The following is a 14,454-nucleotide window of genomic DNA, read 5'->3' on the forward strand; positions in this document are numbered from 1 at the left end:
AACCTAGTATTTGACCTACTTCTACAGTTCATTCTTTATCACCATTGTCTTTATACCATAACAAATATTGTTCACCTGGTTAAAGACTGACATCAGATGACACTTCAGCAGAAATTTCTTGACAAAATAAAATTACCCTATATCATACTGCAGCAGTGCTACCACTTCTTTGTTTTACAGTTCAACAGTGGCTGAACACAAGAATAGCACATTCCTTCTATCTGAAAGGTAACACTGCCAGGTTGTAACAGGGACTGCATGCCTTAGGCTACTTAATGTCATTTAAATTTCTTTCCTTCTGTCCATGGGTGCTCAACAGTTGCACCCTTTGTGTGGAGGCTCCAGATCTATAGCTGTATATCTTTTTGAGGCTGAATCTAAGAGTATTTATCAATAAACAGTCCCATGAAGCTTGCAGTTACTACCACTGCACAAATAAATAAGACCAAGATAAGTCATGCAACCAAAAAAAAAAAGTATCCTCTGGTGCAGGCAAAGTAAATAAGACACTCTAAAGAAGTTAAACTACCTTTAAGTTAGATTATACTGGAAGTATGAAAGGTTCCTATGGGGTTTGAGCATGCTCGCAACTTTCTGATCTTACATTTTTCTAACCAACATTTCACTCTTTCAGAGCCTCATTTGCAGTTCTTGGCTTAGGCTCAGAAAAGGTCAGTGTATGCGTCAGGCATTTTGTAAATGCAATTAGAAGGTTTCTGGTAAGTGCCTACTGTACCTTCCCTGACTGTCCTGTTTTGTAAACTCTGTTTCTGTAACAGACCCTGTAAACTGGATTAACTTATTTCAAATTAAACAATCCATGCTTTGTACAAATCTGTGAGATAAACCTATTGGAGTACACGTGCAACTGGCATCAGCAAGGCCATTTCTGCCAAGCTGTATCTATCTATAGCTTTGGGACTGTCGCAAGCACTTAACTTGTTTCAAACTACTCTCTTGTTTAATTCAACAGAACTTCAGCACAGGTGTAATGGGCATCACACTAAATACCCAACCATTCCAAATCCCTTACTGCCCTGATGTTCTTCCTGTAAAAACCGGATTAGATCAACCTGGTAACTTATGCTATAAAACTCAACAAGAACTTGAACTCCTCCTCTAACTGGTAACTGAAGAAGTCTAGCATGGTAACACACAAGAAAACAAATCTTTTCTCATTCTCAGCACTCACCAATGAGGAAATAAGTTTACAAGACAGGGCAAAGCCAGTATATAGGTGTTTCCTTTTAGCAGCTTTAGGAGAAAATAAAAACACCCCCAAAACTAGGCAATTTGTTTTCCTTTCTCTCTATCATTCACATTCAGCTACAAATATTTCTTTCTACATATCTAGCTGAACTATTTCCTGTTTTTTCTTTTCTCATCAAATAATTAAATTCAGATATAACCAATCAATTAGGAACCAATTCTTTTCAGTCGTACGCCAAGTCAGGAGAGTCGGGTTCATCCAAATGCAGTTCTTTCCTCATTGACCCTTCTATCTCTGCTGCCAAAGAATCCTGTTAAAAATAAGCACAAAAGATAAACAAATATCATAGCATTAATAGGTTGGCATGACAGAAAATAATAAATTACTTATACAAAATAATAAATAATGAAGAGTATTTCTAGAAGAAAAAAGGAAGGTTTAAATACAAAAAATGACTGGAAAACTAATGAAGATATTTAAAACACTGACAAAATATGGCTTAGTTTCATTTTCCTGCAGTATGTACCATCTGAGGATACATAATATCTACCAAAGAACCTTAAAAAAAACATTGTAGGCAACAACATGATCCAGCTACCCAGACTGAATTCCACACTCAGTAACGCTCACCTTTCATGTACAAAGTTTTGTCTTTATGTTCTCATTTAAAATATACATAAAACCCACAGTATTATCCACCCATCCACAAAACTGACATGATTCTTGGCATAAAACACTATATACTTTCTCCATAAGGTTAGAGAGAACAGGCCATCAATTTTCCACAGCTGGAAAGTTGTTGCTGGGTGAAAGTTTTACTGCTGGGTGCAGGATCTAAGTGTCAAACATTAACAAACCTAAATGAACTTTTGTCCCATGATTCAACATTTGAAAATCATTTTCATACAAAACACATAAACCTAACTCAGCACAAGCATACTTTTCACAGCTTTCAGCTGTATTTGTGCAAGCGCAATTTGTATTATTTTTGCATGCTCAACTTATATAATTAAACATCTGCACTTTAATTTGGCCTGTGTTCAATCTCAGAAAGGAGCACAAAAAAGCAAGCTAAGCCTTTGTTGGCAATTTACTTCTTGTGAGCACAAATAAAACATATTCTTCTTCAGCAGTAAGACAAGACAAGGCAGGCCAGATTTTGCTGCTTGATTACATTAATGTATTTCAAAAGAAGCCACTGATACCATTGCCTTCAGAAGTAACCTAACTACTCCAGAGAGGCAAGCAGAGCAAGTCACTGCACACATTCTTATCCACTCTTTTTTCCTCACTTCACTGAGGGTACTGCATATTCCCTGAGCTTTAAATTTCATAATCAAATTAAATCAGGTAAAGAAAGTTGATAACACCAGTGAAACCACCATAACTTGCTGCCATAATACAGATTAGCAACTAACATTCTTTTAATGAACCACTGAATTTCTAGTCACCATACAACAAGAAGTTATGCTTTTAACCCTGTTCAAGGGTTTAGACTGAAGAACTAAAATGCGTACCATAAATGACTAGAAAGATACCATGTCTGGAAACCATTATTACATTATTAGGAAGTTATATCTCCAAGGATATTGAAGATAAACAGGAAGCTCCTAATGAACATCAGCCACCACAGTACCGGAGATGCCTAACAAAGATGTACAGAACTGTGTAAGATCCAGTTAATGCTACCCAGGTCTCACAGCATAAGCACAGACAGCTGCAGGTTGTATATAACACTGCAACAGAGCTGCACAGCACCACTGTTTCAGAACCAGGTATGCAAAACTGATCACTCAGGTGCCCCTTTAAGACAATGCAAATACACATTTCACCCATGCTTATGTCAAACCTAGCATCCTATCCCTGAAGCTGCAAGTCAGATGCAAACACACTTCCTTTGCTTGGTGTGTGCAGGTTTTTCCTTAAATCTGCTTACCATAGGGAAGAGACCAAGGGAGTGGTACCGACGTGATATAGCATTTGGCATCGTCTTGTTCCTAAGGTTTTTCAGCTCTTCCTGAGCCTCATGAAGCATTTCCATGCACTCTGCATACTTGTCTTCCAGCTCTCGTAACTGTAACATAGAGAAAACAGCCCAAGACCTTATGGGGTGCACTATTACCACAAAAATCCTGCCAATTCTTTTAATACTGGTAAGCAATAATGGTGTAGGGAAGAATATCCCACTTAAAAGGAATCCATCTCCAACAACTGAGTATCACTGGAGGATCATTAATAACATGGATTAGTGATGGGAAGGCAGGTAGGGAGGGTAACAATGCAAAAGGAACTGTTTGCTCCATTTTCTTCCTTTCCTTCCATGTGAAGCCATTGTCAAAGAGAAGATACAGAGCTAAAAAGGTATCTATAGTCTGATCAGGTTTAGTGCCTAATCACTGCCATGATGACCACAGTAGCAAACACCAGGGTCTGAGGACAAGACATTCCACAATGGTCCAAAGGACTTAGGAATTTTAAAGCCAGGACTTTCATGCATACATACATATGCATCTATAGCTTTTAACAGCCTAAGACCAAGCTTTATTTTTAGCTTTCTCAGGAAACACATCTTATGTAATCACTCTGTCTACAGATGTCTGTGTACCCTCACAGCTTTTGGGTTCATCAGCTACTTCAACTAAGTTTGGCAAAGGGGCAGAAGTCTGAAACACCACATTCCTACAACTTCCATAAAAATCAGCTATTTGGTTCAGAAAAAGAGATCTGGTTCATTTTATTTTCCATGAAAGCAATGGTGAGGCATGAGCCAAGTCTTTGTTGAGCACCACAGTTACAAAAGGTCCACCCACTGGAAAAGCTTCTCTGGCCACTCCCACCTTCATCACCAAGCAATGCAAGTACAAGACAAATCCTAAAGGGATCAAGCTCTATTCATTCCATCTTGTCCATTTTTTTTTTCATGCAAATATAGCACCCATAAGACAACCAGAAATAGTGGACTGCCTTATGTTTATACACTGAACAAACAGAGCTTCAATGAACTCTTCCATGTTATCTCACTAGTCAAAATAGGCTGAAATTACCAGCCTAGAGAAGTCAACTTCTAAAGGTGTTCCTGTACAGCCCATAAGTCTCTGTGTTTCAAAATGTGTGTCATTTGAAGGAGCAGAGAATAGGAAAGAAAAGGGTTTGAACTCTACTAGGAACATAAATGTTCCTTCATTGCATATACACAGGCAAAACTATTTAATATTTCTGATCCAACTCAGACTAAATCTTTCATGGCAAAGTGAACAGTCGTTGCTCAGCTACTAAATGATTGTATTACTAAGTAATGTACTCACCTCTGCTGTGAGCTGTCTCTGGGCATCTTTAGCTGCTCCCAGATGCTGGACAAGTTCCTCATTTTCAACTGCACACTAAAATATGCCAAATATGTTAGAAAGACTGTGATGTTTTATCCTGTGATATTTCTATCATATACTACAGGTAAGTACGAACATTGTAACTTTTCTCACTTCTCTGCAGCAATATTAATCTACACATTAGTTTAAAAATGTTTAAAATGTTAATACAAGAACACACAGCATTAGAATGCACCTTGCTAAAAGAACCTCCAAACAAGTATGTGCCCACTGAAATACTTGCACTGACACTCTTGTCTCACCGAAATAACTCAGAGCAAAGTTTTGTATCTAATATTTAAAATAATTTTAACTATTGCACTTGAGAAACTATATATACGTATCTTAATAAATTGATGTTTTCTAGTCAAGTATGCCAGATATTAAACATCAAACAAGGTCATCCACATAAGAAAGGTGGAATATTTCCTTTAGGCTCTAGTACAGAAAGGATTTTAATCTGTCCTCCAGTTACATTAGTAGCAAATAACATCAGTAGTCTCTCAATTGGATTGCTTACAGCTTTTGCCTTTTTCTGCAGGTCAACTATCTGAGAGAGAAGATGAGTGATTTCTTCTTGCTGCCGGGCAGCATCTTCTGTTTTCTTTGCTAGCTCTTCGGAGATATTGGCAATCTGGATGTTTGCATCCCCTTTAAGATAAGTAATTACAATTAACATCACAAACACAAAATTGGAAAAGTAAACATAAAGATGTTCTTTTGGAACATCACTTGCTTCAGCAGAATCCTACCCTCAATTCACAGTAAGGTATTTTTGAAAAACAGTGGGACACAAAACCAGAAAGGCATCAAGTGCTCATGCTGCAAAGGAGACTGAATACTTTCAAAGCAAAACTATTCTTTAAATGAGAAAGATTTAGCTTTAGCCAACATTTTCTGCTGTGAAATTTCAGCCAGAAATTTTCTCTTCATAACCATTTATAAAAGGAAAATAATTACCACAGGAAAACATGTCTGACTGATCTGTTTTGGTTTTTTGTACTGACCTATCTCAAAAAAGTATAGAAAAGTAGGGACATACTTAGCTCTTTTACACAGTCATTGACAAGTTGTTGTTCTTTCTCTTCATAAGTGATTGTTTCAGTCTTCAGCTGACAGGCCTGTTCAAGAAATCCACATCAAATATGCTACATTAGCACATTTGTTCTTTGCCAGTCTGTTGTTGCACTTCCATCTGCTTCAGAAAAACAAGCTATTCTAATCACTCCTTCAGGAAGACAGTGAGAAACTACAGTTTTTGCCTGCCCTCCCACATGTTCTGGAAAAAGAAGCCAGGTGAACATTTAGCAGAGACATTACTGTATGGAGAAACTTGCATCATTATCACCATATACCCACTAGATGTCACTTGTGTATTTTGCACTAAAAGTAAAAAGAAAAAGAAAGGCTTGGACATACAAAACAATAGCATGCAGAACTTGATCTGATCACTGAGTAAAACTAGGTATCATCAAAAACTAAATACATGCTTGGTTTAAATAAATGAATTAAACATCCAAGTATTTAAAAAACATGCTATTTGATCCTATTTGAAAAATTCTGGCACTGTAGCCATATATGGCATAAAAAACCTTAGTGCAACCTCTTTCCCTGGTTTGTCTTTTCCACTCTGACTCTGGGAGTGCCAAGAGCAGCATGGCTGCAGCCAACTGGTTCGGTCTGACACCACCTCAGTGGTCTGCAATCTATTCCCAAAGCTGGAGGCATGCACAGACGCCCAGAGTGCATCTGTAGAGAACTGCACAGCTCACAGGTTTCAGATTTGGCTTCATCCTGTGTCTTGCTGGCACAGACTACATCTCCCTGGATGGGAAGGCAGTGCTGCATGGGGTTTCCTACCAGCTCCTGATGCAGTGGCTCTCTCAGTTCTAACATTCATTATTTCTCAGACCATATATTGCTCATCTTCCTTGTGCACCTTCTCACTTAGGAGCACAGCAGTCTCCATTACCAGGTGTCTTGTGCAAAGGTGTAGCACTACCTGTTTACAGTGGGCCCTGCATTTGAAGTGGAAAATGGTAGTAACATTCTGTTTTCATGTATTCACTATTAGACCAAAAGTATCTCTCCTGCTAAACTCTGCTACATGTTTGCAAAGTGGTAACATACTCCCATGGTTTAAAAATATAAAATTATTCACTTAATATTCGGTTGCTAAACTTTTAAAAACTGTGTCATCTGTGAAACAAACAAAATATTTTTAAAAATAAAGAGAAGAAAAGCACATTCATTTTAAAATATTAACTGCCTTGACTTGAAACACAAAATGAAGAAATGCAATGCAAATTTAGGCTAGAAATTTGCATTTTGACAAACACTGAATTGGTATTAGAGACCATGCCAGCCTACAAACTTAAGATCTGCAGCTCAAGTCACATGTATCTGCCAAGTCAGCCATTTACAACCTGTTTCAAAGTGCAATCCTGGACTCCAAAATCCACCCATGCTCCTGCACATTCTTACTACACAAACACTGCTTTGCATGTAGCTTCATTTGGTAAGAATTCCTTCACAGAAAAGGTGATAGGACATTTGAATGGGCTGGAGTCATCATTCCAGAAGGTGTTCAATAAAGGACTGGATGTGGCACTCAGGGCTCTGGTCTAGTTGATAAGGTATTGATTGGTCAAAGGTTGGCTTCAATGACCTTAGAGCTCTTTTCCAACCTAAACAATTCTGTGATTCTATTTAGCTTCCACACTTCAGCCTTTCCTTCATTTAAAAAGATAAAGGATGGTGATTAAACAATCACAGAGAGATCTGTTATATGTGGAATTATGCTCTTAGTTAGACTCTCAGCTTTTAATACAAGCTTCTCAATACCTGTGTTCCGGCATTTAGATGAACAACCATATTAAGCAAAACAAAGGGAGCAATTTCACCTCAGATCTAAGCACAACATTTTCCTCTTCAAGGTCCTTGAGTTTCTTTTGAAGAGAGTCCAAATGAAAGTAGTTCTGGACGGAGGAAGATGATTCATTCCTCTTCAGCCTTGTAGGGAAAAGCAACAATTTAAAATAATTTTTACATATACTATGGCCAATCTCACAGAAGCACAGACTGAATACAGGTCTCAAAAGCAAACAGAGCCACATGAAATACAGCTTATTCATGCCAGTATTTTTGGGCAGCAATAAATTTGCAGTGAATTTCAAAAGAGAACATTTAAAGATTTTATTTATTATTCTGCACATTTCCTATGGAAAAGTTGTTCAGCTAAGGTTATGAGAAAAGAAGCCATGTTACTACAGGGAGCAATCCAATAGCTCCTGATTAATGCTGCACATGCTTCATCAGAATGCAGCAATAACTCTGCAAGGGCAGACAGCCCCTCAGAGCCTGCAATGCTGTTCAGCCAGCTAACTGCCTGGAATCCATGCTGTAAGCCATGCTTTATTTCTTTCCCTCGGCTTGGAATTTTTCCACAGTGCCTTCAGAGGTCCTTCAAGCACAAAGGTCACTCATGTAGCATGTCCTAGCACATGCAAATGTGTGTGGTGTACTGGGCTGCTGTCAGTGCCACCCACGGCTGCCCCACCACAACAGTGACCCAGTTCCTCTGAAGTTGCAGCGTTGTGTCAGCAGCCTCCCTATGTACTCTCCCCTCCTGGCTCCTGTAGGCACCTGGATAGCCAGCTGGCTCATGCAAGTCCTTCCAGCTGGAGCCTTGCATCAAGTTCTAAGTCCCATTTATAGTTCCAGCCAATACAGGGGCAATTTTACCACTTTTCAAAGTTATGAAATCATCCAACAGATAATGGTCAATGCTGCAAATCGATTGACTTACGGGGTGGAACAGACGGACTCTGGTTCACTTTCTTCAGCAGCACTGGTATAGAACTGGAGCAGTTCATCTTTCATGGACAGCTCATGCCGCAACTGAGAAACCTACACAAAGAAAGAGCTCATAGATCAGTAAACTGATTTTCCAGGCACATTTTTAAGCAAACCCACCACAAAATAGCTCATTATTCACCCTCCAGGCATCATCTTGGACTAAATCAAGTGTCCAAGACTGAAACAGACCAGAACCATTTCTTTTATTTCTTAGAAAGAAGGGAAAGTGTACCTTTTAAAGTAGCCACTAATTTTTTTTTTTTTACAAGTCCAAATATGCAATTATTCACTGCTATTAGGCATGTTTCTTTTTTACCTTCTTTAAGATAAGCAATCCTGACTCAGTGTTGCATTAGTCTAGATTCACATGCATGGTAATGGATACATTGCAATGATACAGCAAGAAATTAATGTGGCACCATCAAGCCAAACATTGCACTTATCCATTTTGTGTGATGACTGTCATCTTCTGGCATGGATGCTGACCTTGCAGGCCTCAGATGCCGACATTTCCTCCTCTCCAAGAGGCCTTACACAAAATTACTGAAATGCTTGTGTAGTAAGGTTACAATTGTGACTCAAGTGCCTGTTGAGCTGCAGAATACCATCACACAGTGGGAGGCTGCTGTTCTGAGGCTGTTCCAGCAGTGAAGGTTGTAGTCAGTTTCGGGGTTTTTTTGGCTCTGGTAAAGTAGTTTGTGGGATTCTCATACTTAGTACACACATACATCAAAAATGAACGAAACATCAGAAGTGGGTGATTAAGATTCCTTATAATTGTGAGCTCCACAAATGTAATCTTTGTTACTTTATATTATTATTCTCCAAGAAAAGGGTTAAAAGCTCAATCAGACAGTAGCATGTACACCACTTCACAGCTGTGATTTAAGATGCCACAGCAGCAGGAGATTACTTTTATTTGCCTTGCACAACTACAGACAGCATAACTGATCAGAAACATCCATTCCCTTCCACTTGCACTGCAAGACTTGGCCCTCAGTTTGCACTTTCACATGTAAAAAATGCTCAGTACATTTATTTTTATTAAACTTCTGCTTTTCATATTGTAAGCATACTTTTCTTTGTAGTTATTATTAGGAAAAAAAACAGAATATCAATTACATAGATTTGAACTCCATTTTCATCAAACAAAAGAGCAGACACAATCCAAAAAAGCATTTGAATTGTTCAGAATTTGAAGCAAACAAGGTCATTTACTTAACTATGTCTGTTCTGCATAATGAGAAGTACTAAGGCACCAAGTCCTCCTGAGACATGGGTTCAAAATAGCAAGGGGGAAAAAAAACCATCCCCATCCAACCACATTTTAGAAAACTATTAAACAAAACTTGTGCATTAATTTTTGGAGGCTCACTTTCTCCATTTCAGGAAGAGTGAAAATGCTGAACCAAAAATAACAATTTACCTCCCTTCAGCACATTATAACTCAGCCTCTTTAAAGAAGCAAGAATTCAGATACTGTCTGTGGGTGGACACTAGATCATCTACAGCTCTTGCTACTGGTTTTTTTTCTGTGAGTTAAAAAGACCGAGGATACTATTTATACTGCCATTTCTGAGCATTCCAATCCTTCAAAAGAGGGTGAACAGTCAGAAAGGTTGATCTTTTAATGGAACAGGGTCTGAAACAATAGGCACACACTGAAACATGGGTTGTTCCTCCTAAACACTGGGTGCAACTTTTTAATTGTGAGGGTGACTAAGCACTGGCACAGGTTGGCAAGAGAGCTTGTAGGGTCTCCAACCTTGGAGATAGTCAAACACCATCTGGACATGGTCCTCGGTAATGGACTGTAGGGGGTCTTGCTTGAGAAGTGGGTTTGGACAAGATTACCTCCAGAGCTCACTTCCAGTCTCAGTCAGGCTGTGAAAACTGTGAAACACTCACTACAGTAATTTCCAGCAACACCTCCCTTTGATGCAGCATTTTGTGGTGTGTTAACTTTGGTGGGTAGCTAAGCACCCACCTGCTGAGCACACAGTCTGCCCCACAATCCCCATAGGATGAAGGAGAGACTGAGAAGGTCGAGAGCAAGAAGAACCTCTCGCTGAGACAGTTTAATAAGTGAAGCAAAGCTTCCCATGCAAGCAAAGTAAAATAAGGAATTTATTCACTGTTTTCTATCAGCAGGTGCATGTTCAGCAACTTACTGGAAAGTGGGACCTTGGCACACAGAACTGTCACTTGTGAAGACAAGCACCATAACCATGAATGTCCCAGATTCTTCTTCCTTTCCCCGACCTTCTATTGTTGAACATAACAACATATGGTATAGAACATCCCTTTGGTCAGTTTGGGTCAGCTTCCCAGCATCTTGTGCTGATGGTGGACAGAGTGAAGAGAGGGGATAAAAAAATGCTAGGGATGCTGGGAGCGGCACAAGGGGAAAAGAAAAGAGCCTGGTGGATGCTGTGCAAGCACTGCTTGGCAATAGCCAAAACATTGTTATCAACACTGACTTAATCCCAAACCCAAAGCACAGCACCAGGTAGGCTGGTGAAGAGTATTATCAGCATCCCAGACAGACCCAGTACACATTTTCACAGTGCAAAACACTGAACCTCTTTTATGAACAGAAATAGCCAGTTCTACATTTTCACAAGCCACTGCCACATGTGCCCTCCAGAGCTAATGCTGCCACGTTACTGTTGCGCAATCTTGGTATTTACCAAGCAATAGAGACTGAGCCCTTGCTGTGCATGGGACAAGGCCCATGACATCCCACGAACCAAGCATGGTGATAACTCATCTCTTCAGGCTTTTAATTGCCTCTTCTGGCCTGACAGCTTTACTCAGCTTCAGAACTAACTCATGAAATAGATGCGCCTATCTTAAAATAATTTAAGTAGAAGATAAAAGTATCCTCGCACAGAGAACAACAGTTTAAAGACCTGGGACCTAATTCACAGGATTGATCGTTACTGAATCATGAACAACTGTTTCAAGAATAGAGCTGATTTGCTTTCCCTGACGGCAACTAAGTGCTTAACAGGTTAGAATTACTCAAAAGGAAGACACCCTGTTACACTGTATGTAAACAGCTCGCATACAAGTACCAATCGAAGAGCATTTCTGTCTTTCCAACATTATTTTCTACTCATAATAGACCAAAAGCAATGTTCCCTTTTTTAAGCCACCATTCCAGATTACAATTCAACTTTTTCCTTTCCTCTCACTTTACACAGAACAAAATCAAACCTGGACTTTGAAACCTGCTCTCATCAAAACACAAACTCTGATAGGCGACCTGGAACTCGAATAACAGGTCTAGAGGGCTGTATTACCGAGAAGTTAACACAGCTTTGAGGTGGTGTTATTTGAGGACTGACACTACATTGCAAATGCTGCCATTTTACCTTCAGAACATAGGACAAAATACATAAAGGCAAAAGAAGCAGAAACTGGAAAATTTAGAAAGATTAAGAGAACCTAAAACTAAGTGAGCTACTCCATTCTGAATACAATTCACATTGTGCAGATTGATTTACAGTTTGCATTTATTTGATACTGAGCTGTAATGTCAAAGGAGATAATACCAAAGTGTAGGCAGCACCATCCCAGAGAAAAGGAACATGGAGCTGCAGCATTCTTACTGAACAGCAGATAGACACACTGTACCTGGGAACTACACTCCGCTGCTGAAAAGGCAGACACCCCTCTCTGTAAAGCAAAATACTTCACAATTAAGAATGTTTCCTCAGTATAATGTTTATGCTTCTAGAATATAGTAGTGAAACAGTAAGCTGACACTGAAGTGTCTGTGCACACAATAAAGGGCTTGCTTCAGTCCACTCACCTTTTTTTTCTCTAGTACAGCAAAAAAACCTCAGTTACATCAGTTTTTCCTGAACACAATCACAGCACCTTCTTAAACTTAAACAGCGCCTAACAACACAAACTCAAAAGACAAACCCAAGAATCTGATGCACTTTGCACAGGTCTTTACAACTTTGATATGTATCTATCAACGTGGCATGTTACCACAGCACAAAGGAAAAACTCAGTCTGCTTAATGGAATGGACAGAAGGTTTTGTCATCACAAAGGTCAAAGAGATATAAAGCTAAATTATTCATACCATGATACATATACCAATAAAACCTTAATTTTACACCACACATCAGAAAGAATTTGTCCCTGTATTATAGAAAACACATATCTCCCAGACAAACCATTTTTAGGCATTTTTTACAGAATTTTAGAAGCATCAAATAAATTCTTTTATCTTTTGCACCTAAAGGCAGTTGTCTTAAGTTACTGTTCTGTTCAAGTATTCAAAATTTAGTTTTAATAGAAAATCTGCAACTTACTAAAGGCAGATTTTCAATACACAAAAGTGTCATGACCTTAAAGTCTGATGAGCTCTGTCTCAAAGGCATCAGTTTCTGAAGGAGTCAAAATAACAGTGTGAAAGAGGGGTGTTGACAGAACATATGGCCCAACATACCAAGCCACCTGGTAAGAGGCTTATTTTTGGTGGCACTTTTCCTAATGCTGCTCCTCAGTCCCACTAAATAAAAACAGATGTGGACAGAGGTAGCTTGTCCCTGTCCTCCACCTTCCTCAATTAAATTTTTCACTCTACATGGATAATAGGAATGCACAGTCCTGCTCAGTCACCTTGCACATACCTAGTACATGTCATATTGACCAATACACAAATAAATTGGTTTGCCTCATGATGGGACTTGGGTAGCAAGCAACAGCACTCCTTTGGGACAGAACAGAACTAGTTTTCCATACCAAAAATGGTGGGCCACATCAAAGGATATTATTTCATTGTGTGTGCTCCACCATTTATCACACATCACTGATCACTTCATCTGCACTTTATCCTTTATGTGAGATGTTCATAATGCAACATTTCACACCCCTGAGCAGTGTTAATTATGAACCATTTAAAAAGTTTTTACTCCACTGGTTCATTGTTCTCTTGCCTCAGAATAGTAGAAACAACATTGGCTCCTAGCTCATTTATTAAGTGGAGTTTAGTGACAGCTGTACTTACAGCTAAAGAGCTGTTTTAAAGCACAGGTGCTACTTGAAATGAAATAAGCTTTCTGGTGTGTTCTATTGATCACATCACTGTGTCCACTCCCAGCCCTGAAAGCCAACCATACCCTGGGCTGCATCAAAAGGAGCATAGCCAACAAGTTGAGTGAGATGATTCTTCTCCTCAACTGTCTTCTGGTGAGCACCCAGCTCTGGAGTCCTCAGGACATGACAGACATGGACCTCTTCAAGCAGGTCCAGAGGAGGGCCATAAAAATATTCCTTCTCCTATATGGGAAGGCTGAGAGCATTGGGGTTGTTCAGCATGGAGAAGGTAACACTCCAGGGAGACCATATTGCAGCCTTTTAGTACTTTAAAGGGGGTTTATAAGGAAGATGGGAGCAGACTTTTTAGCAGGGTCTATTGTGACAGGATAAAGGGTAACAGCTTTAAACCAAAGGAGAACAGATTTAGACTAGATATAAGGAAGACATTTTTAGCAGGGAGGGTGGTCAGACACAGGAGCAGGTTGCCCACAGCCAAAGGCATGGACAAGGTGAAGCGGTGAAGCTAGAAGGAAATTCCTCCCATCATTGCATATACAGTATTCAGGCATAAAAATGTTACCTCTTCTCTGATGTGTTCTACTTGCTCCTCCAGGAAATCATTTCTTTCTGTCAGTGATTTATTCTTCTTTAACAGTGACTGACCAATCCGAGCAGCTAATTCTAAGTCCCGTTCTTTCTGTGAAGCATTAAGAACAGAAAGACAATTACAATTTATATTATTTTAATCACTAAAGGATAGAGGGAGGGTAAAATTGCCTTGAAAGGGAAGGAACAAGCACTTAACAATAAAAAGACTTTTTTCTTCTGTTTATTTGTTCGAGAGGTTTTGCTGATTTTCCTTTTCTACTCTTGCATATCTTAGAAAAGCATTATTCAGAAATGACTGACCCTCTCTCAAAGCATTCTTCAGTTTCCATTTGCTCCATCTACAAATAAAAGG

General features: G+C 39.2%; 1 protein-coding gene across 2 annotated transcripts in view; it reads right to left on the bottom strand.

The window, feature by feature from the left end:
- Nucleotides 1–14,454, bottom strand: part of TRAK1 (trafficking kinesin protein 1) — a 126,807-nt gene that overhangs the window by 22,246 nt on the left and 90,107 nt on the right. For both annotated transcript variants that reach the window (XM_053939701.1, XM_053939703.1), the window contains exons 5-12: nt 14,074–14,190; nt 8,384–8,484; nt 7,479–7,587; nt 5,618–5,696; nt 5,096–5,226; nt 4,516–4,590; nt 3,147–3,284; nt 1,444–1,520 (exon numbers count right to left, since the gene is read on the bottom strand). In XM_053939701.1, coding sequence (XP_053795676.1) covers nt 1,444–1,520; nt 3,147–3,284; nt 4,516–4,590; nt 5,096–5,226; nt 5,618–5,696; nt 7,479–7,587; nt 8,384–8,484; nt 14,074–14,190 — 827 coding nt within the window. The remainder of the gene's footprint in view (nt 1–1,443; nt 1,521–3,146; nt 3,285–4,515; nt 4,591–5,095; nt 5,227–5,617; nt 5,697–7,478; nt 7,588–8,383; nt 8,485–14,073; nt 14,191–14,454) is intronic.

The sequence above is a fragment of the Vidua chalybeata genome, chromosome 1, assembly GCF_026979565.1.
Source record: "Vidua chalybeata isolate OUT-0048 chromosome 1, bVidCha1 merged haplotype, whole genome shotgun sequence".
NCBI classification, from domain to species: Eukaryota; Metazoa; Chordata; class Aves; order Passeriformes; family Viduidae; genus Vidua; species Vidua chalybeata.